Source organism: Salmo trutta, chromosome 21 (assembly GCF_901001165.1).
Source record: "Salmo trutta chromosome 21, fSalTru1.1, whole genome shotgun sequence".
NCBI lineage: Eukaryota > Metazoa > Chordata > Actinopteri > Salmoniformes > Salmonidae > Salmo > Salmo trutta.
The window spans coordinates 7,558,412-7,585,982 of record NC_042977.1 but is presented as its reverse complement, the minus strand read 5'-3'; the positions used below and the strand labels follow the sequence as shown (position 1 = coordinate 7,585,982).

General features: G+C 41.2%; 1 protein-coding gene across 17 annotated transcripts in view; it reads left to right on the top strand.

Moving 5' to 3' along the window:
* The first annotated feature begins 451 nt into the window (after positions 1-451).
* The window catches only part of LOC115156587 (disks large homolog 1), a 285,164-nt gene continuing 258,044 nt past the window's right edge, over positions 452-27,571 (top strand). For all 17 annotated transcript variants that reach the window (XM_029704079.1, XM_029704077.1, XM_029704076.1 and 14 more), the window contains exons 1-2: positions 452-1,173; positions 1,860-1,991. In XM_029704079.1, coding sequence (XP_029559939.1) covers positions 1,023-1,173; positions 1,860-1,991 — 283 coding nt within the window. In that variant the 5' untranslated portion in view covers positions 452-1,022. The remainder of the gene's footprint in view (positions 1,174-1,859; positions 1,992-27,571) is intronic.

Genomic DNA, 27,571 nt, shown 5'->3' with positions numbered 1-27,571 from the left:
CAAACACCTTATTTCTTTGGTTCCTCAATATACATTTACCATATTACAATGTAGGCTATGTGTTACAGCACTACTTTTGGTGTCCCCCTCAGGAATTGCTCTTGAGGAAATTTAATGTAATTGTCCCCTCCAAAGTTGATATCAGATTTTCGCCCCTGACCAAGAATATGCATATCCTTGCTTCAGGGCATGAGCTACAGGCAGTCAGATTTGGGCATGTGATTTAGGCGAAAATTGAAAAAAAGGGGTCTATCCCTAAAATGTTGATTGCTTCTACTTGCCATTATCATTCAACTGATAATACGAACAAAAATGTTGCTAACATATGATGGGGGTCCCTAGGCAAGAAAAGTTTGAAAACCCCTGGCTCAAGAAAATATCAAGTCTCACCTTTCAACTCCTTCCTTGAGTTACATGAGCAGTGAACTGCAGGGTTTGAAATCACGTGATATACGCTACTTCCAACCCCGAGACGCCATTTTGGAAGAAAGTTTGGAATTTTCTGTCACAGGAAGAAAAGGAGGGATACCAGAATAAGTTTGAGTCGAAGGAATACAAATGTATTTGCCGAGAAAATGTACGAAGGATAAGTTTGCGAAACAGAGTGAATAAGTCGTGGAGGCACGGCCTGAGTTTAAATGTGCCACTGAACTGGATTTAGAGTTTGAGTTATTTTAAAGCCCGCACTGCTTGCAAGCAACGTTGGACACCAATGCATGCACGGATTGACTGGTTTTAGCCGATTGAACACGCGTTTCTCTACTTTGTATGGATTTTACCGGGCATTCGGACATAGTTAGAAAAATACCAACCATTGCATATGTGGTGTCGTCACCTCTTTGCCGCTGTCAGGTTCAAAGATGTGCAGCTGTCAGCTAGCTGGTTGCGTTTTTAGTTTGTAACCGAACGCCCACTCTGTAATGTTACTGTCATTTCTCATTTTGTATCACAGTGACATCTTTTCCTTGACAGTTCGTGGGCAAAATTAAAGCTGAACTTGTGGTTTCAGTGTAGAGATTTTCATGCCCCTTGGATACCAGGAGAGTGAAAGTGTTCTATTATATTGCGTGTTCCCTGAAAACATTTATCTGCGCGCGACTGGTGAAAGAGCTAGCTGGCTAGCAAGCTACATATTGTCTCGAGACTGCCTAATCATGCCAGTACGAAAGAAAGGTAAGCGGCTTTAATCTAATTGTAGCTAGCTAGGCTTGCTAGCAAACTGTGTCAGTTATGCATACTTACCAATATAAACTAGCTGTTATTAGGTAGGTAGTAACTGGAAATAACCATTATGAAATAGTTTTTTGCTAAATATATTGACAGGACCTAACTAGCTTCCTAGTTTCCCTCAGAAGTTCTGACGGGAAAGAAGCCACAAAAAGAACCAAGTTGCTTGTAGGGCACTTAGCTCGCAAAATACTGTAACTTAGTTCACTAGGCAGCTGACATTAGATATGTACTGTAGCTATACCGTTTCCCAAGCTTGCCTTACTTTTCCATAAGGTAGCAAAATGATTGACTCTGTTACATTGCTCAACTAGCTACAATGTGTTCGTGCAACGTCTCTTCTAATTGAAACAATTGTAGCCAGGATCACAATCAAATGTAGTTGCGTAAAACGATATTGGCTCCAAAATGTAACTATTAATCTTCTCAAGTCCATGCAGCCAATTCATAGTTGTAGCCCTTCAATTGTATCAATTTACAGCATATTCTGGAGCGATATGGTTACAATTTGAAAGGCCGACTTACTGACACTTCACTTCTTGAGTCAAGATGTGGTTATTCTTTTGAATGGTAAATTGCTAGCGTTTTGGCCAGGGGATTTACGTTTTATCAAACACATTCTGATTGTCTAGATGCACAGCGAGCCCTTTCACTCTTGGAGGAATATCGCACTAAACTTAACCACACTGAGGACTGGCAACTGAGACTCTCCATCCAGAGGGTCATCGACATCTTCCAGAGTAACCTTTTCCAGGCACTCATAGGTAAGTGTACAGATGTAATTCTCACCCTTATTCATCTTGCTTTTGAGACATTGGGTAATCTATTGTTAACCTTGTGTTTATCACGTCTAATGTTGAAGGCCTAATGGGCTATTCCATGCCAGCAGGAGCGGCATTTTTTGGGGGTATTGCAGTTTGTTCTGTCAATTCTCACAAAGAAACTTCATTGGGAGAAAGGATTTTTTAAAATGCAATTCTGCTCTTAATTTTGACAGTTCGTTGCAAAAGTGATGTTTCGTCTTTTAGTAGTAAATCTATGTCTTTTTGCCCGTAGCGGTTAAACTCTACCATTGTGATGTAGAGGCACCGGTGCCGCTACGTCATTTCAAGGGAGGGGTTTGGTATGAAATAACACCCTTCTAAATGTGCTGGGTGGTACCACCTCAAGGTTTACTTTAAAAGCAGGTGACTGCGTGCCTTATTTGACAATGGTCTTGGTAAGTGGAGTGTGCCAATATATTTTGCACAATGCTTCCTTGACAAGACTACTGACGTTACACAAAATTCAAAGTTACATGCTGACCTCACCGCTTGAGTTACTTAATAAATGTACACAGACTACTGTTCAAAAGTTTGGGGTCACTTAGAAATGTCCTTGTTTTTGAAAGAAAAGCTATATCTTGTCCATTAAAATAACATCAAATTGATCAGAAATATTGTAGACATTGTTAATGTTGTAAATAACTATTGTAGCTGGAAACGGCAGATTGTTTTTATTTTTTTGTTTAATGGAGTATCTACATAGCCGTACAGAGGCCCATTATCAGCAACCATCACTCCTATGTTCCAATGGCAGGGTGTTAGCTAATCCAAGATGATCATTTTAAAAGGCAAATTGGTCATTAGAAAACCCTTTTGCAATTATGTTAGCACAGTGGAAAACTGTTGTGGGGATTAAAAAAAGCAATAAACCTGACCTTTAGACTAGTTGAGGATCTGGAGCATCAGCATTTGTGAGTTCGATTACAGGCTCAAAATGGACAGAAACAAATAACTTTCTTCTGAAACTCGTCAGTTTATTCTTCTTCTGAGAAATGAAGGCTATTCCATGAGAGAGATTTGCCAAGAAACTGAAGATCTTGTACAACGCTGTGTACTACTCCCTTCACAGAACAGCGCAAACTGGCCCTAACCAGATTAGAAAGGGTGGGAGGCCCCAGTGCACAACTGAGCAAGAGGACAAGTACATAAGTGTTTAGTTCAAGAAACAGACGCCTCACAAGTCCTCAACGTGACCGTCCCACACTATTCAACAGCCAGTGATATAGCATGGCGCAAAATACAAAACAGCATTTCAATTTCTCAAACATACGACTATTTTGCACCTTTTTAAAGATAAACTTCTCGTTAATCCAACCACATTGTCCGATTTCAAAAAGGCTTTACAGCGAAAGCAAAACATTAGATTATGTTAGGAGAGTACATAGACAAAAATAACCACAGCCATTTTCCATGCAAGGACATGTGTCACAAAAACCCAAAACACAGCTAAATGAAGCACTAACTTTGACGATCTTCATCAGATGACACTCCTAGGACGACATGTTACACAATAATGTATGTTTTGTTCGATAAAGTTCATATTTATATCCAAAAACAGCATTTTACATTAGTGCGTGATGTTCAGAAAATGTATTCCCACCAAAAACTTCTGGTGAATTTACAAAAATACTCATCATAAACGTTGAAAAAATGCATAACAATTATTTTAAGAATTATAGATCCAACCGCTGTGTCAGATTTTAAAATGGCTTTACGGAGAAAGCACATTTTTCAATATTCTGAGTACATAGCTCGCCATCACAGCAAGCTATACAGACACCCGCCAAGTTCGGGGTCACCTAAACTCAGAATTAGTATTACAAATATTCTCTTACCTTTGCTGATCTTCGTCAGAATGCACTCCCAGAACAATAAATGTTTTTGTTCAAAATAATCCATATTTATGTCCAAATGCCTCAGTTTTGTTCGTGCGTTCAGAGCACTATCCAAAGGCATAACGCGTGAGCGCGGTACCAGAGACGAAAAGTCTAAATGTTCCATTACTGTACTTAGAAGCATGTCAAACGCTGTTTAAAATCAATTTTTATGGTATTTTTTACGTAAAATTGCGATAATATTCTAACTGGACAATGGCGTATTCATTCAACTAGAAAAAGAAGGAACGGTACGCTCGCGGGATCGCGCATATCCAATCCCTTTGTCTCCAGGCAGTCCACTGATTGACTGAGCTCCTATTATCTGCCCAGTGACAGGAGAATGCTGAAAGAACTTTCTGAAGGCTGTTGACAGCCAATGGAAGCCTTTGGAAGTGCAACGTCACCCCACAGACACTGTAGTTTCCATGGAGAATCAAAAGAACTACAATTCTCAGACTTTCCACTTCCTGCTTGGATTTTTCTCAGGTTTTTGCCTGCCATATGAGTTCTGTTATACTCACAGACACCATTCAAACAGTTTTCGAAACTTCAGTGTTTTCTATCCAAATCTACTAATAATATGCATATTCTAGTTTCTGGGCCAGAGTAGTAACCAGTTTAATTTGGGTACGTTTTTCATCCGGCTGTGAAAATAAGTTAAATAGTACCCGCAAAACAGCAGTCTCAACGTCAACAGTGAAGAGGCGACTCCGGGATGCTGACCCACAACTTCTCACATTAATGCATTTTAGTTGGTCAAAGGCTAAAATTGGATTTGAGAGTTGCACTTTAATGACCTATGTCAATTTCTATTTATAAAATGTGTCATATCATTAAAAGTACCAGAGAACCCACTGGAAATGTGATATTTGAAGAGTATATAATGTACGTCTTGAAATTCTGTCATAGGTTAGTTTTGCGATTCATATTTTTAATGTTGAATAAATTAATGATTTTTATTTTCTTCAGATGTTAGAGCACACTATATGGAATATAATGACATCAAGATGTCGACTGTGTCATGTACGGATCATAAGGTGTAACAGGAGGCATGCATATGTCTAAAAAGGGCCTAAAATGGGCACTTTCATCATGATATTCTCAAATGGTTTGTGATATAAATGTAAAAAGCATGTCAAATATCCGTCCTCCCAATGTGAGAATTGCCAAAATAGTCTGAGATATCAAAAATATTTTCTGCTCCTAAGCCAGTCAACCATCAAGCGCTATGATGAAACTGGCTCTCATGAGAACTGCCATAGAAAAGGAAGACCCAGAGTTACCTCAGCTGCAGAGGATAAGTTCTGAGGCCGGTAACTAATGAAATTGCAGCCCAAATAAATGCTTTGGAGTTCAAGTAAGACACGTCTCAACATCAACTGTTCAGAGGAGACTGCGTGAATCAGGCCTTCATGGTCAAATTACTGCAAAGAAATCACAACTAAAGGACACCAATAATAAGAAGAGACTTGCTAGGGCCAAGAAACACGAGCAACGGATGATCTCTGCATGTGTGGTTCCCACCGTGAACCATGAAGGATTGCTGGTGACACTGTCAGTGATTTATTTAGAATTCAAGGCACACTTTTGTTTGTTACTTTTACCCCTTTTTGTCACCAATTTTGTGGTATCCAATTGGTAGTTAGTCATGTCTCATCGCTGCAACTCCCGTACTGACTCAGGAGAGGCGAAGGTCAAGAGCCATGCGTCCTCCAAAACACGACCCAACCAAGCCGCACTCCTTGACACAATGCCCGCTTAACCTCTCTGGACTAGGTGGGACGTTTGCGTCCCACCCTAGTCAACAGCCAGTGGAATCCCGTGGCGCGATATTCAAATACCTTAGAAATGCTATTACTTCAATTTCTCAAACATATGACTATTTTACACCATTTTAAAGACAACTCTCGTTAATCTAACCACACTGTCCGATTTCAAAAAGGCTTTACAACGAAAGCAAAACATTAGATTATGTCAGCAGAGTACCCAGCCAGAAATAATCAGACACCCATTTTTCAAGCTAGCATATAATGTCACAAAAACCAAAACCACAGCTAAATGCAGCACTAACCTTTGATCTTCATCAGATGACACTCCTAGGACATTATGTTTTGTTCAATCAAGTTCATATTTATATCAAAAACCAGCTTTTTACATTAGCATGTGACTAGCATGTGACTAGCATTCCCACCGAACACTTCCGGTGAATTTACTAAATTACTCACGATAAACGTTCACGAAAAAACATAATTATTTTAAGAATTATAGATACAGAACTCCTCTATGCACTCGATATGTCCGATTTTAAAATAGCTTTTCGGATGAAGCACATTTTGCAATATTCTAAGTAGATAGCCCGGCATCACAGGGCTAGCTATTTAGACACCCAGCAAGTTTAGCACTCACCAAAGTCAGATTTACTATAAGAAAAATGTTATTACCTTTGCTGTTCTTCGTCAGAATGCACTCCCAGGACTTCTACTTCAATAACAAATGTTGGTTTGGTCCCAAATAATCCATTGTTATATCCAAATAGCGGCATTTTGTTTGTGCGTTCAAGACACTATCCGAAAGGGTAAATAAGGGTTACGAGCACGACGCATTTCGTGACAAAAAATTCTAAATATTCCATTACCGTACTTCGAAGCATGTCAACCGCTGTTTAAAATCAATTTTTATGCCACTTTTCTCATAAAAAAGCGATAATATTCCGACCGGCAAAGCCTGTTTACATTCAACGAGAGAAAAAGTAAAAGCATGCTATCCCCTCATGCACGAGCCTTGTCTAATGGCCGTCTGATAGAGCACTTGCCAAACGAGCAAATGTGTTTCAGCCTGGGCATTGAATTACGTCATTCAGCTTTTTCCCGGGTTCTGAGAGCCTATGGGAGCCGTAGGAAGTGTCACATTACAGCTAAGATCCTCAGTCTTCAATAAACCGAGACAAGAACAACAACACCTTGTCAGACAGGCCACTTCCTGGTGAGAATCTTCTCAGGTTTTGCCTGCCAAATGAGTTCTGTTATACTCACATACACCATTCAAACAGTTTTAGAAACTTTAGGGTGTTTTCTATCCAAAGCCAATAATTATATGCATATTCTAGTTACTGGGCAGGAGTAGTAACCAGATTAAATCGGGTGCGTTTTTTATCCGGCCGTGTAAATACTGCCCCCTATCCCCAACAGGTTAATATGTAATTGGTACCCCCTTTGCTGCTTTAACAGCCTCCACTCTTCTGGGAATGGTTTCCACTAGATGTAGTACATTGCTGCGGGGACTTGCTTTTATTTAGCGACAAGCATTATGGATGTTGGGTGATTAGGCCTGGCTCGCATCTGGCCTGGCTCGCATCTGTGTTTCAATTGAGGTCACAGCTCTGTGCAGCCCGGTCAAGTTCTTCCACACTGATCTTGACAAAGCATTAATGTATGGACCTCGCGTTGTGCACGGGGGCATTGTCATGCTGAAACAGGAAAAGGGCCTGTCACAAAGTTGGAAGCACAGAATCATCTAGAATGTCATTGTATGCTGTAACATTAAGATTTCTCTTCACTGGAACTAAGGGGCCTGAACCATGAAAAACAGCCCCAGACCAACAGTCCTCCTCCACCAAACTTTACAGTTGGCCCCAAGCATTCGGGTAGGTAGAGTTCTCCTTGCATCTGCCAAACCCATATTTGTCCTTTGGACTGCCAGATGGTGAAGCGGGATTCATCACTCCAGAGAACACGTTTCCACTGTTCTAGGCCAATGGCAGCGAGCTTTGCACCACTCCAACCGGCGCTTGGCATTGCGCATGGTGATCTTAAGCTTGTGTGCGGCTGCTCGGCCATGGAAACCCTTTCATGATGACGAACAGTTATTATGCTGACTTTGCTTCCAGAGGCAGTTTGGAACTCTGTAGTGAGTGTCGCAACCGAGGAGAGAACTACGTTTTCATTTTTTTACGTGCTTCAGCATTCGGCGGTCCCATTCTGTGAGCTTGTGTGGCCTACCACTTCGCAGCTGTGTTGTTGTTGCTCCTAGACGTTCCACTTCACAATAACACAGTTGACCATGGCAGCTCTAGCAGGGCAGAAATGTGAAGAACTGATTTGTTGGAAAGCTGGCATCCTATGACTGTGCTTTAAACCTGCAAAATTCTCTGCAAGAGGGGTTTGAACAGATCGGGGGAAGGGTACCAAAATGTCTGCAGAATTGAAGGTCCCCAAGAACACAGTGGCCTCCATAATTCTTACATGGAAGTAGCTTGGAACCACCAAGTCTCTTCCTAGAGCTGGTCGCTCGGCCAAACTGCAATCGGGGGAGAAGGGCCTTGGTCAGGGAGGTGACCAAGAACTTGATGGTCACTCTGACAGAGTTCCTCTGTGGAGATGGGAGAACCTTCCTGAAGGACAACCATCTGTGTAGCACTCCACCCATCAGTGGCCAGACGGAAAACACTCAGTGAAAGGCACATGACAGCCCGCTTGGAGTTTGCTGAAAGGCCATGAGAAATTAGATTCTCTGGTTTGATGAAACCGAGATTGAACTCTTTGGCCTGAATGCCAAGCATCACGTCTGGAGGAAACCTGGCACCATCCCTACGGGGAAGTGTGGTGGCAGCATCATGCTGTGTGGATGTTTTTCAGTGGCAGGGAGACTAGTCAGGATTGTGGGAAAGATGAACAGAGCAAAGTACAGAGATCCTTGATGAAAACCGGCTCCAGAGTGCTCAGGACCTCCGACTGGGGCGAAGGTTCATCTTCCAACAGGACAATGACCCGAAGCACACAGCCAAGACATCGCAGGAGTGGCTTCGGGGCAATTCTCTAAATGTCCTTGAGTGGCCAGGCCATAGCCTGGACTGGAACGTGATCGAACATCTCTGGAGAGACCTGAAAATAGCTGTGCAGCGACGCTCCCCATCCAACTGACAGAGCCTGAGAGGATCTGCAGAGAAGGGGAGAACGTCTCAAAGATGTGTGCCACACTTATAGCGTAATACCTAAGACTCGAGGCTTTATTGCCAACAGGTGATTCAACAATGTACTGAGTGAAGGGTCTGAGTACTTATGTAAATTACGTTTTTTTTGTATTTTTTTACTTAATTTTAAATGTCAACTTTTTGCTTGGTCATTGTGGGCTTTTGTGTGTAGATTGAGTAAAAAAGCAATTGAATCCATTTTAGAATAAGGCTGTATTGTAACAAAGTGGAAGAATTCAAGGGGTCTGAATACTCCAAATGCACCGTGTGCACACACACACACCTATTCCTTTTCATTCCAGCATTAGCTTTTCTCATACGCATGCATGCACACTGACACTCCACCATTTCTGAATGTTGCTTATGAAAAATAGATTGGTGCCACAGTTTGCAATCTACCCCCCTCTCCTATCCAAGATATGTATGCAGAGGGCCAGACAAAATGTAATCCGTCTGTTGACATGGTGATTACCCCAAATCCTAATCCCCCTGCTGCTGATTTACTGCATTTTCACTGGATGACAGAGGGTAGACCAAGAACAGAAAGAGTGGATTGCAGAGAGGAGAAAGAGGGTCAAGAATAGACAAAAGCGGAGAAATAGTCAACTGAGACTGCAGCCTCGGTGCCCAGTGTTTTCCATTAATTTGAACTAAAGGTCTCCTTTTAGGATTGGCTTGTACCCTATTTAACATCCACTGATTTAGACAGGCCTACTTTGTCTCAAATACAACCTCCATAATGTGTGATGGTAATAAGCATTTAACAATCAGTACAATTTGGTTTGGCAGTTGACATTGTTCTGCACATGGTCTGCTGTGAATCATGCCCCACAACCATTTATGAAGGCCTTACTGTTTGCATTCATCATGAAGTTATACATGGTAATGTACAGCGTAACTAGGTTAGTTGAGCTGAGAACCACTTGCACAACGAGTGACTTTAATAGGCTGTAATCAGTCTCCTAGGACTCTTAAGGGCTCAACTTCATAACATCAAGAGTCCTAATGGGTGCAGTCTTTTTTTTTTATTGGATAATGTAACAGTAACTTTCTGTAGCGTACAGCCTTCAAAAGTAGATATGATTAGGCTGTTCTTACCTCTTTTGATATGGATGGCAGTAACTGCGTGTTTATTAAAAGCTCCTGCCTAAGATAAAATCTAACTCAGGAGAACAGGCTTGTACTGTGAAACGACTGTCTTCCACAATGGTCCCATTTTTATTGGCTATCAATACAGTACTTTGTTTAAGGTCGGTCTTTAACCATAGTCTTGTCCCCAGAGGGTTGAACAGCAAACAAGACAGGAACCTGGGAAACCAGCAGCACGAGACCAGCACATGAGCATTTGTTTTCACTGGCTTGATAGCTGTAATGCAGTGACTGGTGGATGAAGGGGCCTTGTTTGACAGCAAAAAAAAGTATTTTTAGTGTATTCGTTTGATCAACTCATGTCGGTGAAGTAGCTTGATCACAAAGTAGCCTGTGATTTAGACCTATTTTAACTTGGGTGAATATTTTACTTAACCTCTCTGGGCTAGTGGGATGTCAGTGTCCCACTCTATTGAACAGCCAGTGGAAGAGCGTGGCGTGAAATACAAAACCTCAAATGCAATAATTTCAATTTTTCAAACATATTACTATTTTACACCATTTGAAAGACAAGACTCTCGTTAATCTAACCACATTGTCCGATTTCAAAAAGGCTTTACAGCGAAAGCAAAACATTAGATTATGTTAGGAGAGTACATAGCCGCAAATAATCACACAGCCATTTTCCAAGCAAGAATATGTCACTAACTCAAAACACAGCTAAATGCAGCACTAACCTTTGATCTTCATCAGATGACACTCCAGGACATTATGTTATACAATACATGCATGTTTTGTTCAATCAAGTTCATATTTATATCAAAAAACAGCTTTTTACATTGGCGTGTGATGTTCAGAAAATGTATCCCCACCGAAGACTTCCGGTGAATTTACTAAATTACTCATGATAAACGTTGACAAAATACATAACAATTATTTTAAGAATAATAGATACAGAACTCCTTTATGCAATCGCTGTGTCAGATTTTAAAATAGCTTTTCGGCGAAAGCACATTTTGCAATATTCTGAGTACATAGCTCAGCCATCAAGGCTAGCTATTTTGACACCCGCCAAGTTCGGGGCTCACTAAACTCAGAATTACTAAGGGTATTACCTTTGCAGATCTTCATCAGAATGTACTCCCAGGACTGCTACTTCCACAATAAATGTTTTTGTTCCAAATAATCCATATTTATGTCCAAATACCTCCGTTTTGTTCGTGCATTCAGGTCACGATCCAAAGGGTAACGCGCGAGCGCATATCGAGACAAAAAATCAATGTTCCTTTACCGTACTTAGAAGCATGTCAAACGCTGTTTAAAATCAATTTTTATGGTATTTTTCTCGTAAAATATCGATAATATTCCAACCGGACAATAGTGTATTCATTGAAAGACGAAAATAAAAAATAGCATGGTCTCGTGAACGTGCATCTCCAATCTTTTTGTCACTAGGCAGACCACTGACAAACTGTGCTCCTGTATTTTGCCCAGAGACAGGAGACACCACAATCCGCTTTCTGAACGCTTTAGAGAGCCAATGGAAGCCTTAGAAAGTGCAACGTAACCCCACGGATACTGTAGTTTCGATAGAGAACCAAAAGAACTACAAATTCGCAGACAGGCCACTTCCTGCTTGGAATTTTCTCAGGTTTTTGCCTGCCATATGAGTTCTGTTATACTCACAGACACCATTCAAACAGTTTTAGAAACTTCAGTGTTTTCTATCCAAATCTACAAATTATATGCAAATATTTGACTCTGGGCCCAAGTATTAGGCCGTTTACTCTGGGCACGCTTTTCATCCGAAATCGAAAATACTGCCCCCTATACCTTGACAGGTTAAGCAGTTTTAGCTAATTGATATTCTTAGTACCACTTTCCATACATTCACTCCTTGTTTGGAACTAGCAAGCGGTTGGACATTACACAGACACATAGGTACTAAAAATCCCATAGTTTTAGTCAAGGTGGTCTTTGTATGTTCCCCCAATGCTTGAACATGGCACCCAGTATCCGTTTGGCTCACTTACTCGCAGGGCGGCAAACGATGAAGGAACCAATTTTTTTTTTCCATTACCCACTGTACAATTTAATTCCCCCACTCCCCCTCCAGTCTGACTCAGTTTTACCCCTTTCGTCTCGTTATCCTTATCATCCCTGTCAACAACTGCCTCTTCCCATGTCCCACTGGAGCCTCATCCAGTCAGTGTCTATGACCTGCAGTTGCTTCCATCTGTTTCGGCAGAAGTGTTTCTGAAGCCACCCTCATCCATCTAAATCCCAACAGATGAACCCTTAAAAGTAATTATCACAATTTTATTTCTGGTTCAGTTATGTACAGTTGGTAGGTAAAGATTACAAAGGCAACACATTAGCTCCAAATTGTCATTTTTTTATTTCCCTGTCTGTAATCCAAAACTGTCCCATGTCTCTTTTGTTAAAGGCCCAATGCAGCAGTTTTTATACAGTACCGGTCAAAAGTTTCGACACCTACTCATTCAAGGGTTTTTATTTGTACTATTTTCTACATTGTAGAATAATATTGAAGACCTCAACTATGAAATAACACATGGAATCATGTAGTAACCAAAAATGTGTTAAACAAATCAAAATATTTTCTATTTGAGATTTGTCAAAGTAGCCACCCTTTTGCCTTTGACAGCTTTGGGCATTCTCTCGATGAGCTTCGCCTGGAATGCTTCTCCAACAGTCTTGGAGTTCCCACATATGCTGAGCGCTTGTTGGCTGATTGTCCTTCACTCTGCAGTCCAACTCATCCCAAACCATCTCAATTGGGTTGAGGTTGGGTGATTGTGGAGGCCAGGTCATCTGATGCAGCACTCTCCCGCTTGGTAAAATAGCCCTTACACAGCCTGGAGGTGTGTTGGGTGATTGTCCTGTTGAAAAACAAATGATAGTCCCACTAAGCGTAAACCAGATGGGATGGCGTATCGCTGCAGAATGCTGTAGCAGCCATGCTGGTTCAGTGTGCCTTGAATTCTAAATAAATCACTGACAGTGCCACCAGCAAAGCACCCCCACACAATCACACCACCTCCATGCTTCACTGTGGGAACAACACATTCGTATATCATCCGGATATCATGTGTCTCACAAAGACACGGCAATTGGAACCAAAAATCTAAACTCATCAGACCAAACGGCAGATTTCCACCGGTCTAATGTCCGTTGCTCGTGTTTATTGGACCAAGCAAGTCTCTTCTTATTGGTGTCCTTTTATTAGTGGACTCTTTGCAGCAATTTCACCACGAAGGCCTGATTCACACAGTCTCCTTTGAACTGTTAATGTGTTACTTGAACTCTGAAACATTTTATTTGGGCTGCAATTTCTGAGGCTGGTAACTCTCTAAAGAACTTATCCTCTGCAGCAGAGGTAATTCTGGGTCTTCCTTTCCTGTGTTTGTCCTCATGAGCCAGTCATCATAGCGCTTGGTTTTTGATACTGCACTTGAAGAAACTTTCAAAGTTCTTGACATTTTCCAGATTGACTGACCTTCATGTCTTAAAGTAATGGACTGTTTCTCTTTGCTTATTTGAGCTGTTCTTGCCATAATATGGACTTGGGCTGCAGTCCAAACACTTAAGACGCACCCTATTAAGTGGACACTTCTGATGACGTCTTACGAGTATACACTGGCAGGGTGAGGGAGGAAGGAATGATTTTTAAACGGACCTCCCTTGCCCGGAAATTCGTCACTAGTTCATCCTGCGGCAATTTTTCACCCACCGACTAAAAACGAGGGCTGAGGGGCTTAAGTTGTAAACTTCCCTTGCTTGCATCATAAGCCCTTCAGCCCTCATTTTTAGTCGAGTTTGTGAGTGTACAATTATGTTCACTCTGGGGCCTGAAACTCCCCATAATTCAAATTGCGACAATTGTACGTCCGCTAAGAAAAGTAAGGCAAAACTTAAAAATATCAACGGCGAAGTCAACATACACGTGTGTAAAAACAAATATTTTTGTTTGGTTATCTTTTGGAAATTGTAGAAATAAGACATTTTCCTTCTAAAGTTCCAGCAAGGCAGGCTATCGACAGTTACCAGTGGCTGAAAACACAATCATCGCGTGATGAACTTGTGATGAACTTGTGATGAATTTCCAGCCAAGGGTGGTCCATTTAAAAATGATTCCTTCCTCCCTCGCTGCTTGCCCTGCAAGTGTATACCCATCAGACGTCATCAGAAGTGTCCACTTAATTTGAGGGCTTAGCGCATCTTGTGTCTTAAGTGTTTGGACTGCTGCCTTGGTCTTTTACCAAATAGGGCTACCTTCTGTATACCACCCCTACCTTGTCATAACGCAACTGATTGGCTCAAACGCATTAAGGAAATTCCACAAATTAACGTTTAACAAGGGACACATGTTAATTGAAATACATTCCAGGTGACTACCTCATGAAGCTGGTTGTGAGAATGCCAAGTGTGCAAAGCTGTCATCAATTTAAAGGGTGGCTACTTTGAAGAATCTAAAATATATTTTTGGTTACTACATGATTACATGTTATTTCATCGTTTTGATACCTTCACTATTATTCTACAATGTATAAAATAATACTAAAAGAAAAACCCTTGAATGAGTAGGTATGTCAACTTTTGACTGGTACTCTATCAAATCATTTCTGGCTAACAATTCAGTCTTACTGTAATAGTTTTTCATTAAAATTGTAAAATATTAACAAATAACATTTAAGCTAAACTTTTTCTCAAGCAAGAATTTTGCTTTAAGTTATCCTTTTTAGATAAAACTATACTAAATATAATCATGTCACCAAATAAATGATTTAAAACACAATTTTGCGAAGGTCTACAGTAGCCTCAACAGCACTCTGTAGGGTAGCACCATGGTGTAGCCAGAGGACAGCTAGCTTCCGTCCTCCTCTGGGTACATTAACTTCAATACAAAATCTAGGAGGCTCACGGTTCTCACCCCCTTCCATAGACTTACACAGTAATTATAACAACTTCCGGAGGACGTCTTCCAGCCTATCGGCGCTCTTGCAGCATAAACTGACATGTTATCAACCCAGTCAAGGGATCAGGTAATTAATCTAGTCCTGAAAGTATAAACTACAGCTAGCACTGCAGTTTATAAAATGTGGTGAGTAGTTGACTCAAAGAGAGTGAAATACAGTAGTTGAACATTAATTTCTTCCAAAATGAAGGAGAAGCAAGAGAAATTGTCTTTTTTCCAGTTTTACTTAGTTAGCAAATTCAGCTGGCTAATTTAGCCTACTGAAACACCCTGCTTAGAGGGATGCTATGTTAGCTAGCTGGCTATGGCGTTCAAGACACAATTAGGACTCTTCCAAGTCAAGCTAAGCTTTGGGTTTTACTAATTTATTGCCATCGGGGCCCACCGGTTTAACTGCCTACACAAACGTTACTGCATGATTGTAGCGGATTTACTAACGCGGTAGTTTCTTTTAGCTATGCTGACTGACGTTACTTTAGCTGATATGGTGACAACGATGTAGGGGGTCTATTCATTCCGCCGATTCTGTTGAAAAATGTTTCGCAAATGGATCAAAACAGGGATAAACATACCTGAGTTTATCCAAAATAAATTATTGTTTGCAACTGTTGGACTAATGATTACACCCTATATCAGCTAGATGCCGGCAAGAGTGTGCAAGGCAGTATTGAATGTCTGTCTGTCGCCTCAAATTTGTGTCTTGACCTGTGTGCGTGCCTACGTTATAAACTTTCATTCATAGGCTAGGTTGTGGCAACCTCATGATGTGTATAGGGAAGATTTGAGTATCATGTAGTAGCTTAAACCTATTGCTGTTACATTGAACTGGGTGAATGGAATATGAACGAGTCATCCAATATGCTGTAATAGAAATAAGACCATGCTCATAAAATAAAAAGATCATCCTCATCTTAAACAGCACTGCCCGCTACTGAGGTCTACATAATATTCACTGTTTATGCAAGTTTTTTGGGACATAACTAGTTAGCATGGTATTGATGAATGTTAAGACATTTAGGATCTACACTTGATGACCAAAAGTATGTGGACACCTGCTCGTTGAACATCTCATTCCAAAATCATGGGCATTAATATGACGTTGGTCCCCCCTTTGCTGCTATGACAGCCTCCACACTTCAGGGAAGGCTTTCCACTAGATGTAGGAACATTTCTGCACTGACTTGCTTCCATTCAGCAACGAGCATTAGAGGTTTCGGGATGTTTCATGGTCTGACAAACACCGTTCTAGCTCTGCCACTTTTCACCACAGATGCAGTGGCACATCGCCGGATGCTGTGGACTGAGACTTAGCCAATGCATATCTCTAGCTTAGACTTGGATTTTTTTTGTTATGGTAATTTGATTACTGTTGGTGTGGACATCTACTCTTGGGGATATTTGGCTCTAAGTGTGACAATCAATTGTCAAATAATAGAACCATTTAGTATAGGCATTAGCTCTGGAAAACCCTTTACCAAAACAAAAGCCCATGTTCGTTGTTGACAAAGATTAATGTCCTGTTTCATTGAATTGGCAATCTGTGACCTAGACTGCACCCCTTGGAACTGGTCAGTGGTATATTTGTGGTCTGTCTGATGCAGTTTGGAAGTCATAACCCTGTCTGATACGGCACAGATTTAGCCTACTCTGGAGACCAGATTATGAAATTGAATTATTGGAGCTACTCCATTTGGTCTGTATACTACCCATCGTTCACATTCAGCTGTAACCATATCCCCTAGAAAGAACAAGAGGTCAGCCCTTTACCAATATAAAAAAAAAGCTTGGAGATTTGATTAGATTTGAAGGCCCAGTGGAGTTTTGTCATCCTAGTTATGAATATCATTTTGAATTGAGATTGAAATGGTGATCTGAGTACATCTGTGCCTGTGGTCAGTTGTTTTTCAAAGTCAAAGAAAGCACAGTTATTTGGGATTTTGCCGTTCTCTTTAAGCCCCCTTCAAATTGTGCACCTGAGAATGTTTATGAGAAGTGTGACCATTGGTGGACGTATGTGGAACACTATTCAGTTGGGGCCTAGTGGTTAGAGCGTTGGGCCAGTAACCCAAAGGTTGCTGGATCGAATCCCCGATCTGAGAAGGTAAAAATCTGTCGTTCTGCCCCTGAACAAGGCAGTTAACCCACTGTTCCCCAGTAGGTCGTCATTGTAGATAAGTGTAGTTAAATGGGTGGGGGTTGTGCTGTTTACTGATTTTCATAGTCATTCCGTCCTTCTCTCATCCTGGCATTTACGGTGCCAACAAACGCAAAAAAGACCACTTGGGCATCTGTTTGCATTCTGGTAACAAAATTATTTCAAGTAATCACAAGTTGCCATGGAGGCTGCTAGCTAAATATGCAAAGGAGCACAAACAAACAAATTGCAAAGACGGGCAATCCAACTCGTAATGTCTCAATCCAACCAAATAATACATTTTTGGTGAGTTTGGACATTTTACAAGCGAATATGAACGATACTTTTTGCAATTCAAGAATGTTTTGACGCATGCTTGTCTTCTCTGAAGCAGCATGTGTACACGCTGTGTCTGAAGTCACTGCTCTGATCGGAGAAGATGGGGGAGGAGCAGATGGGTTGAGAAATGAGGGGGGAAAAAACAAGGAAATCAAGAGAGCAGTGGCAGCTGTACAGATACTCATCCAAAGGTCTTTGACTTTTCAAACACGGCAGAAAGCTTACACAATATGATGCCCCATCACCTTTATTAATTCAGTAACTTACTTAGATAACGAGCAAGTTAAACTTAGTGGTCTTGTTAGCGTAGAATACATTTTTCACATTGGAAAAAGATGAACTCATAAATCTCTTATTGCTTTTAGTAAACACAGATCTAAAATGCTTATTGTAGTTTCTGCTCAGCATCAGACTAATTTTGTGCTTCAGTTGCAGTTCTCCACTTGGATGAGAATTCATGAACAGGCATTCTATCAGCAGACAGCGTTCTGTGTAGATTTTTTTTTTTTTCGCCAGTACTTTTCTCAGTGTCTCTTTTCTCTAGTAAAATTCAAGTTGAACTATAAGCATAATATTAGGGAAGGTTGCTGGATACATTATTTTTATGACAAACATTACAAATATGATGGCCATGCATCATTTTTGCAAAAAAATACCTTTTTCGTTGGAAAATAATTTGCTTGTGTGGCTGCCAGCCAAAAGCGTTGCACTTCCATCTGATGAAAATTAAGCTATTTTCTGATGGATGTTGTACTAATGTATTTTCTGGGAAAGCTATAGTTGCACTATATCACACTATTGATGCAATTTTTTTTTTTAAATATATAACGTAACCCCTGTCAGTACACAGCTAGACTCACCTGTTCCCACTTTCTCCCATTGGTTTATTTACCAACAAACAGATGACTGGCTCAACTGTTCTGTGGAACGAAGGTAATCTTCATAATGTAAAATAATGTGACCAGTAAAATGAACGCAATAACATATTGCACAAGTTGACTGCAGGTATTTACTTAAAAAGTAGCTACAAATATTAACCCCCTAAAGGTCAGTGTCTGTGCCCCCTGTGGAAATCTAATTGGCATAATAAAATGTCAGTTTCAGCTAGAGATCTGTTTTTTGCATAGTATGTGTCTCAATCTACCGCATCCGCCTACATCGTACTTCCGCATCTGCGGTGACAGCTGGAGCGGTGTTTGTCAGACCATGAGACATCCCGGAAATCGGTCTTTGCATATTTGTCTGTAGTGTCTGAATAGTTTGGCCTACAAACTATTATGATCCCTCTGGAAAGATGACGATGGTGTTCTCCGTTTTGCTCTACTACCCCCACAAGCATCTTGGGACTTGTCTGAAATTGGTACACCGATCTGCCAACTTCTGTCTGTTGGCAGAAGTTGCTGTTTGGGCTACACACTAATATGACCCATCTGTGGAAAGGTGAGACTCTCAAATATGTTGTTTTGCTTGGGGATGCCTCACAAGCCTCATCTGAAAGTCCCCCGGTACCAGTTGAACAAAAATCTATGGACGTATGTGAGAGACGGGCTCAATCAGTCTTATGTAGCAGCATTTGAAATTGTTTTTTTACTTCGGATAAAAGTAGACTCGGAGATAGAACATTGTATATCATACACTACAGTTGAGGAACAATGGGAAAGTAATTCTGCTTTGAAAGTTGATAAACTTGTAAACTCACTTTTGAGAAAATGGCCTTTGAATGTTTTGATTGTACTACTGGAGAGCCTTCCTTTGTCTATACCCATTCAGCATCGTTCACACTCTTAACCTGTCTGGGGTATGTGGGACGATTTTGTCCCACCTACGTAACAGCTACTGAAATTCCAGTGGCGCGATTTTTGAATCGTTAGAAATACTATTACTTCAATTTCTCAAACATATGACTATTTTACAGCTATTTAAAGACAAGAATCTCGTTAATCTAACCCCACTGTCCGATTTCAAAAAGGCTTTACAACGAAAGCAAAACATTAGATTATGTCAGCAGAGTGCCCAGCCAGAAAAAATCAGACAGCCATTTTTCAAGCTAGCATATCATGTCACATAAACCCAAACCACAGCTAAATGCAGCACTAACCTTTGATGATCTTCATCAGATGACACACCTAGGACATTGTGTTATACAATACATGCATGTCTGTTCAATCAAGTTCATATTTATATCAAAAAACAGCTTTTTGCATTAGCATGTGACGTTCAGAAAACGCATAACCCCCGGCAAACTTCCGTTGAATTTACTAACAGTTTGCTAAATTACTCACGATAAACGTTCACAAAAAGCATAACAATTATTTTAAGAATTATAGATACATTACTCCTCTATGCACTCGATATGTCCGATTTTAAAATAGCTTTTCGGATGAAGCACATTTTGCAATAATCTAAGTACATAGCCCGGCATTACAGGGCTAGCTATTTAGATACCCACCCAGGTCAGCATCCACCAAAATCACATTTCCTATAAGAAAAATGTTCTTACCTTGCTTGTTCGTCATCAGAATACACTGCCAGGACTTCTACTTCAATAACAAATGTAGGTTTGGTCCCAAATAATCCATCGTTATATCCAAACAGCGACGTTTTGTTCGTGAGTTCTAGAATGCTTCTTCCCGGTCTCGCGCATGGCGCATTGGCGTGTCAAAAATGTCTAAATATTCCATTACCGTACTTCGAAGCATGTCAACCGCTGTTTAAAACCAATTTTTATGCCATTTATGTCGTAGAGAAGTGATAATATTCCGACCGGGAGTATGCATTGAGCCTAAACAGCCGAATAAAATTTCTCCTCAGAAGCGACTCATGCACGCGCATCATTCAAAGGTCCTCTGAGCATCCACTTACAAAAGGCGATAATCTGTTTCAACCTGAGGCTCCCTCGTAAACCTTCAGTTATTTCGCGGGCTCTGAGAGCCTATTGGAGCCCTGGGAATTGTCACGTTACAGCTAAGATCCTTACTTTTCAATAAAAAGATGCAAGACGCACGACTCCTTGTCAGACAGGGTACTTCCTGCTTGAAACCTTGTCAGGTTTTTGCCTGCCATAGGAGTTCTGTTATACTCACAGACACCATTCAAACAGTTTTAGAAAATTCAGAGTGTTTTCTATCCAAACCTGAACAATAATATGCATATTCTAGCTTCTGAGTTGGTGTAGGAGGCAGTTAAAAATGGGAACATATTTTTTCCAAAATTCTCAATACTGCACCCTACCCCAAACAGGTTAAGCTTTAACCCCCCCACCCATCTCTTTAAGGGTTGATCTGAAAGTACTAACAGCAGTCAAGCACCCAAGCTAACTTGCTAGCTACTTCCAGACACAAATGAGAGAACAGCACACTGAACATTTACTTGCTCTAGCAATGCTGGTTAGGCTGTGTTGGTGACGGCAGCTGTGCTGTCATTGTCCGTTCGTAAATTCAGAGCGTTTCGCTCTTGGCGCATTCAGGGCACACACTGGACGCTCAGGGTTGATCCGCATTTTCTGACCTCACAACGGCAGTCAAGCACCCAAGCTAATATTGGCTAGCTTCTTCCAGACACAAATGAGAGAGAGAATTTGATTTGTCTCATGCGCTGAATACAACCTTAATGTGGAATGCCCTTAACCCTTAAAGATATAATTCTCCTTAATGCAACAGCTCTGTCAGATTTCAGAAAAGATTTACGGTGAAAGCACACCATGCAATAATCTGAGTACAGCGCTCAGCCACCAAAACGAGCCATACAGATACCCGCCATGTTGCGGAGTCAGTAAAAGTCAGAAATAGGGTTATAAATATTCACTCACCTTTGATCTTTATCGGAGTGCACTCCCAGGCATCCCAGTTCCACAAATGTTTGTTCGATAAAGTTAATCTTTGTCCTAATACCTCCTTTTTGTTTGCGCATTTAGTTCACTATTCCAAATGCACAAGGTGTGGGCACTAAGTCCAGACAAAGTCAAAAAAGTTCCATTAGTTTGTAGAAACATGTCAAACGATGTATAGAATCAATCTTTAGGATGTTTTTATCATAAGTCTTCAATAATATTCCAACCGGACAATTCCTTTGTCTTCAGAAATGAAAGGGAATGGCGCTCGTGCTCACGGCCGTGCGCGTAACTAAACTAAAGGCTTTCAGCCAGACCACTGGTTCAAACAGCTCTTATTTGCTCCCTTTTCACAATAGAAGCCTGAAACAATGTTCTAAAGACTGTCGACATCTAGTGGAAGCCTAAGGAAGTGCAATCTGACCAAATTTACACTATTGGATAGGCAATCACTTGAAAAACTACAAACCTCAGATTTCCCACTTCCTGGTTAGATTTTTCTCAGGTTTTTGCCTGCCATATGAGTTCTGTTATACTCACAGACATCATTCAAACAGTTTTAGAAACTTCAGTGTTTTCTATCCAAATCTACTAATAATATGCATGTCTTAGCTTCTGGGCCTGAGTAGCAGACAGTTTACTTTGGGCACGCTTTTCATCCGAACGTAAAAATACTGCCCCCCCCAGCCCAGAGTGGTTAACCAACAATGCAGTTAAGAAAAATACCCCCACAAAAATGAAGGACAAATAATTAAGCCGCAGCAGTAAAATAACAATAACGAGGCTATATACAGGTGGGTACCGGTACAGAGTCAATGTGCAGGGGCCCTGGTTAATTGAGGTAATATATACATGTGTGTAGAGTTATTAAAGTGACTTATGCATAGATAATAAGAGTAGCAGCAGTGTAAAAAGGGGGGGGGGGGCAATGCAATTAGTCTGGGCATCCATTTGATTAGATGTTCAGTAGTCTTATGGCTTGTGGGTGGAAGTTGTTTAGAAGCCTCTTGGACCTAGACTTGGCCGTCCTGGTAACGCTTGCCGTGCGGTAGCAGAGAGCAAAGTCTATGACTAGGGTGGCTGGAGTCTTTGACAGTATTTAGGGCCTTCCTCTGACACCGCCTGGTATAGAGGGTCCTGGATGGCAGGCACCTTGGTTCCCAGTGATGTACTGGGCCGTACGCACTACCCTCTGTAGTGCCTTGCGGTCGGAGGCCAAGCAGTTGCCATACCAGGCAGTGATGCAACCAGTCAGGATGCTTTCAATGGTGCAGCTGTAGAATCTTTTGAGGATCTGAGGACCCATGCCAAATATTTTCAGTCTCATGAGAGGGAGAAGATTCTTTCGTGCCCTCTTCACGACTGTCTTGGTGTGCTTGGACCATGTCAGTTTGTTGGTGATGTGGATACCAAGGTACTGGAAGCTCTCAACCTGCTCCACTACAGCCCTGTCGATGAGAATGGTGTGTGCTCGTTCCTCCTTTTCCTGTAGTCCAAAATCATCTCCTTGGTCTTGATCACTTTGAGGGAGAGGTTGTTGTCCTGGCACCACACGGCTAGGTCTCTGACCTCGCTATAGGCTGTCTCGTTGGTGATCAGGCTTACCACTGTTGTCATTGGCAAACTTAACCTCTTGGCGTTCCCCTAGGATAGGGGGCGCTACAGCGATTTTTGAAAAAAATGTGTGCCCATTTTAAACGGCCTCCTGCTCAAACTCAGAAGCTAGGATATGCATATAATTAATACTTGTGGATAGAAAACACCCTAAAGTTTCTAAAACTGTTTGAATGGTTTCTGTGAGTATAACATAACTCATATGGCAGTCAAAACCCCGAGACCGATCGTAACAGGATGTGGAATTCTGAATTGTGGACTCAACTTCACATCTTTGCCTGTAATTCACACAGTGAGCAATGGTTCATTGAGCACTTCCTATTGCTTCCACTAGATGTCCCCAGTCTTTACAAAGTGGTTTGAGTCTCCTACTGTTAAAACTGAATGAATGAGACGCTGTTGAAATTGGTCACATGAGGAGGGCCATCACCATTATGACGCCGGCGGCCCTGGCTTCCCTCCCCTTTGGAAATGTTTTGAAACACAATGCAATCGTCCCCCTCAAATCTTATTGGCTCTCTTGTTGAAAAAGGCCCTGAAGATTTATGTTATACAACGTTTGACATGTTTGAACGAACCTAAATGGAAAAAAAATGCATTTTCTCGAAATAGCTGTCCCGCGGCCGACGGAGCATTTGGATCAGCCTTCAGACGCGCTAACAAGCTCTTGGAACATAAAGGAGTAATTTTTTCGAACGAAAATACATTTGTTGTGGACCTGGGATTCCTGGGAGTGCTTTCTGATGAAGACAACCAAAGGTAAGGGATTATTGACAATAGTATTCAAGACTAGATGTGATATGCGATTGTTCCAAGATGGCGCAGACCTATATTTACTATGTAATTTTCTGAGTATCGCATCCCCTTTTATCGCAAAGTGTGATTAACCAGTAAAGTTATTTTTAAATCTGGCATTACAGGTGCTTTCAAGAGATATTCATCTATAAATCTTAGAATGACAATATTACATTTAAAAAATGTTTTCGAATAGTAATTTAGTAAATTGTAGCACTATTTCACCGGATGCATTTGAGGGAAAATAGTCAACGTTACGTGCCGATGTAAAATGCTGTTTTTATATATATAAATATGAACTTTATCGAACAAAAGAATGCATGCATTGTGTAACATGATGTCCTAGGTGTGTCATCTGATAAAGTTTGTAAAAGGTTAGTGCTGCATTTAGCTGTTTTTTGGTTATTTGTGATGCATGTGGTTGGTCGGAAAATGGCTATGTGGCTACTTTTACGATATACTCTAACATAATCTAATGTTTTGCTTTTGCTGTAAAGCCTTTTTGAAATCGGACAACGTGGTTCGATTCAGGAGAGGTGTATCTATAAAACGATATAATTTGAAGAAAAAAATTGAAAAAGAAAATTATTAAATTTTGTTATGCTAATGGCGATAGGATTTTTCGCTGGATGTCCGTCCATATGGGACGGAGGCCGCACAGGGGTTAATGATGGTGTTGGAGTCGTGCCTGGCCGTGCAGTCATGAGTGAACAGGGAGTACAGGAGGGGACTGAGCACACACCCCTGAGGGGCCCTTGTGTTTAGTCCCAGGTTTCTTAGCTTGGAGGGGACTATGGTATTGAATGCTGAGCTGTAGTCAATGAATATCATTCTCACATAGGTGTTCCTTGGCTGCATGAAGGACTGGTGCACTTCACAAAATGGATGGCATCATCATGAGGAAAGAAAATTGTGGATATATTGAAGCAACATCTCAAGACATCAGTCAGGAAGTTAAAACTTGGTTGTAAATGTGTCTTCCAAATGGACAATGACCCCAAGCATACTTTCAAATTTGTGGCAAAATGGCTTAAGGACAACAAAGTCAAGATATTGGAGTGGCCATCTCAAAGCCCTGACCTCAATGCCATAGAACATTTGTGGGCAGAACTGAAAAAGCATGTGCCAGCAAGTAGGCCTACTAACCTGACTCAGTTACACCAGCTCTGTCAGGAGTAATGGGCCAAAATTCACCCAACTTATTGTGGGAAGCTTGTGGAAGGCTACCTGAAACATTTGACCCAAGTTAAACAATTTCAAGGCAATGCTACTGAATACTAATTGAGTGTATGTAAACTTCTGACCCACTGGGAATGTAAAAGCTGAAATAAATCACACTACTATTATTCTGACAGTTCACTTTTTTAAAATAAAGTGGTGATCTTAACCTCTCTAGGGGGTGTGGGACGCTACCGTCCCACCTGGCCAACATCCAGTGAAATTGCAGAGCGCCAAATTCAAAACAGAAATACTCATAAAAAATACAAGTGTTATACATTGGTTTAAAGATTAACTTCTTGTTAATCCAACCACATTGTCAGATTTCAAAAAGGCTTTATGGCAAAAGCATACCATGCGATTATCTGAGAACAGCGCCCAGCAGACAAATCATTACAAACATTTACCAGCCAAGTGGAGGAGTTCCACAAGTCAGAAATAGTGATAAAATTAATCACTTACCTTTGATCTTTGTATGGTTACACTCACAAGACTCCCATTTACTGAAATGTTCGTTTTGTTCGATAAACCCCTCTTTATATCCAAAAACCTCAGATTTGTTCGCCCGTTTTGTTCAGTAATCCACAGGCTCAAAGGCAGTCGCAGCAGACAGACGAAAAATCCAAAAAGTATCAGTGAAGTTCGTAGAAACATGTCAAACGATGTTTATAATCAATCCTCAGGTTGTTTTTTTAGTCATAATCATCAATAACATTTCAACCAGACAAAAGCTTCGTCAATATAAAAGGAAAACAAGAAAGTTGTGCTCTCGGTCGTGCGCATGAAAAACCTCAGGGACACTGAATGGTCCACTCATTCAAAGGTCTTACTCCCTCATTTTTCAGAATATAAGCCTGAAACAATTTATAAAGACTGTTGTCATCTAGTGGAAGCCATAGGAAGTGCAATTTGAGTCCTAAGTCAATGGATACTGTAATGGCATTCAATAGAAAACTACAAAATTAAAAGAAATCCCACTTCCTGGATGGATTTCTCAGGTTTTCACCTGCCATATCAGTTCTGTTATACTCAGACATTATTTTAACAGTTTTGGAAACTTTAGTGTATTCTATCCAAATCTACCAATTATATTTATATCCTAGCTTCTGGGCCTGAGTAACATGCAGTTTACTTTGGGCACACTTTTCATCCGGAGGTTAGTTAACTATTTTCACCTAAGACAGGGATTTTTACTAGGATTAAATGTCAGGAATTGTGAAACTGAGTTTTTAAATGTATTTGGCTAAGGTGCATGTAAACTTCTGACTTCAACTGTAGTTCAAACCACTTCACACACCAGTGTCACCTGGCATGTTTTGGTCTTAGAAATTCAACCATTTGCAACCTTTGCTGACACTGGGGTTTGTATGGTCTGCTGTGAATTTCATCAGGAGTGGGTTTTATACATTTCAGTAGGAAAGGGCGGTTCCATGACACTGACGTAATGTCTATGCTCACGTGGGCGTGGCCACTGACTAGTTAATCTTTATGAAAATCCATTCTCTCATTTAGAAGACTAACATTACATCTTTTCACAAATAGTTTCACAATATTTAGATGTGAACCTGACAGCTGGGAAATGTACACTTGAAGAGATACATTTGTGTGTTTCCTGTCCTTCATGAGATCGCCAAATGAAACATCATAACTATCCCTTAAGTGTCCACGGACCATTCCCACATTTCTCAAAATACTGTATCGTAGTTTCTACCCGGTATTTATAAATATGAGAGGGAGAGAGGCTTGAGCTGCCGCTTTCAAGGAGCGGGACGCTAATCCAGATGCTTATAAGAAATCCCGCTATGCCCTCAGACGAACAAAGCACCAATACAGGATTAAGATTGAATCCTACTACACCGGCTCTGATGCTCGTCGGATGTGGCAGGGCTTGAAAACTATTACGAACTACAAAAAGAAACCCAGACGCAAGCTGCACAGTGATGCGAGCCTACCAGACAAGCTAAATGACTTTTTTATACTTGCTTCGAGTCAAGCAACACTGACGTATCCACGAGAGCACCATCTGTTCTGTATGAATGTGATAAAGTTCTCGGTAGCCGTTGTGAGCAAGACCTTTTAAAACGGGTCAACATTTTCAAAGCTGCGGGGCCTGATGGATTACCATGTGTACTCGAAGCAATGAGTGGATCAACTGGCAAGTGTCTTCACTGACATTTTCAACCTCTCCCTGACTGAGTTTGTATTACCTACATGTTTCAAGCAGACTACCATAGTCCCTGTTCCCAAGGAAGCGAAGTTAACTTGCCTAAATTATTACCACCCCGTAGCACTCACGTCGGTAGCCATGAAGTGCATTGAAAGGATGGTCATGGCTCACATCAACAGCATCCTCTTGGATACCCTAGACCCACTCCAATTTGCATACCGTCCCAGCAGGTCCACAGATGACGCAATCTCAATCACACTCCACACTGCCATTTCCCACCTGGACAAAAGGAACGACTATGTGAGAATGCTGTTCATTGACTCCAGCTCAGCGTTCAACACCATGGTGCCCACGAAGCTCATCACTAAGCTAAGGACCCTGGGACTAAACACCACCCTCTGCAACTGGATTCTGGGCATCCTGACAGGCCGCCACCAGGTGGTAAGGGTAGGCAATAACGTCTGCCACGCTGATCCTCAACACAGGGACCCCT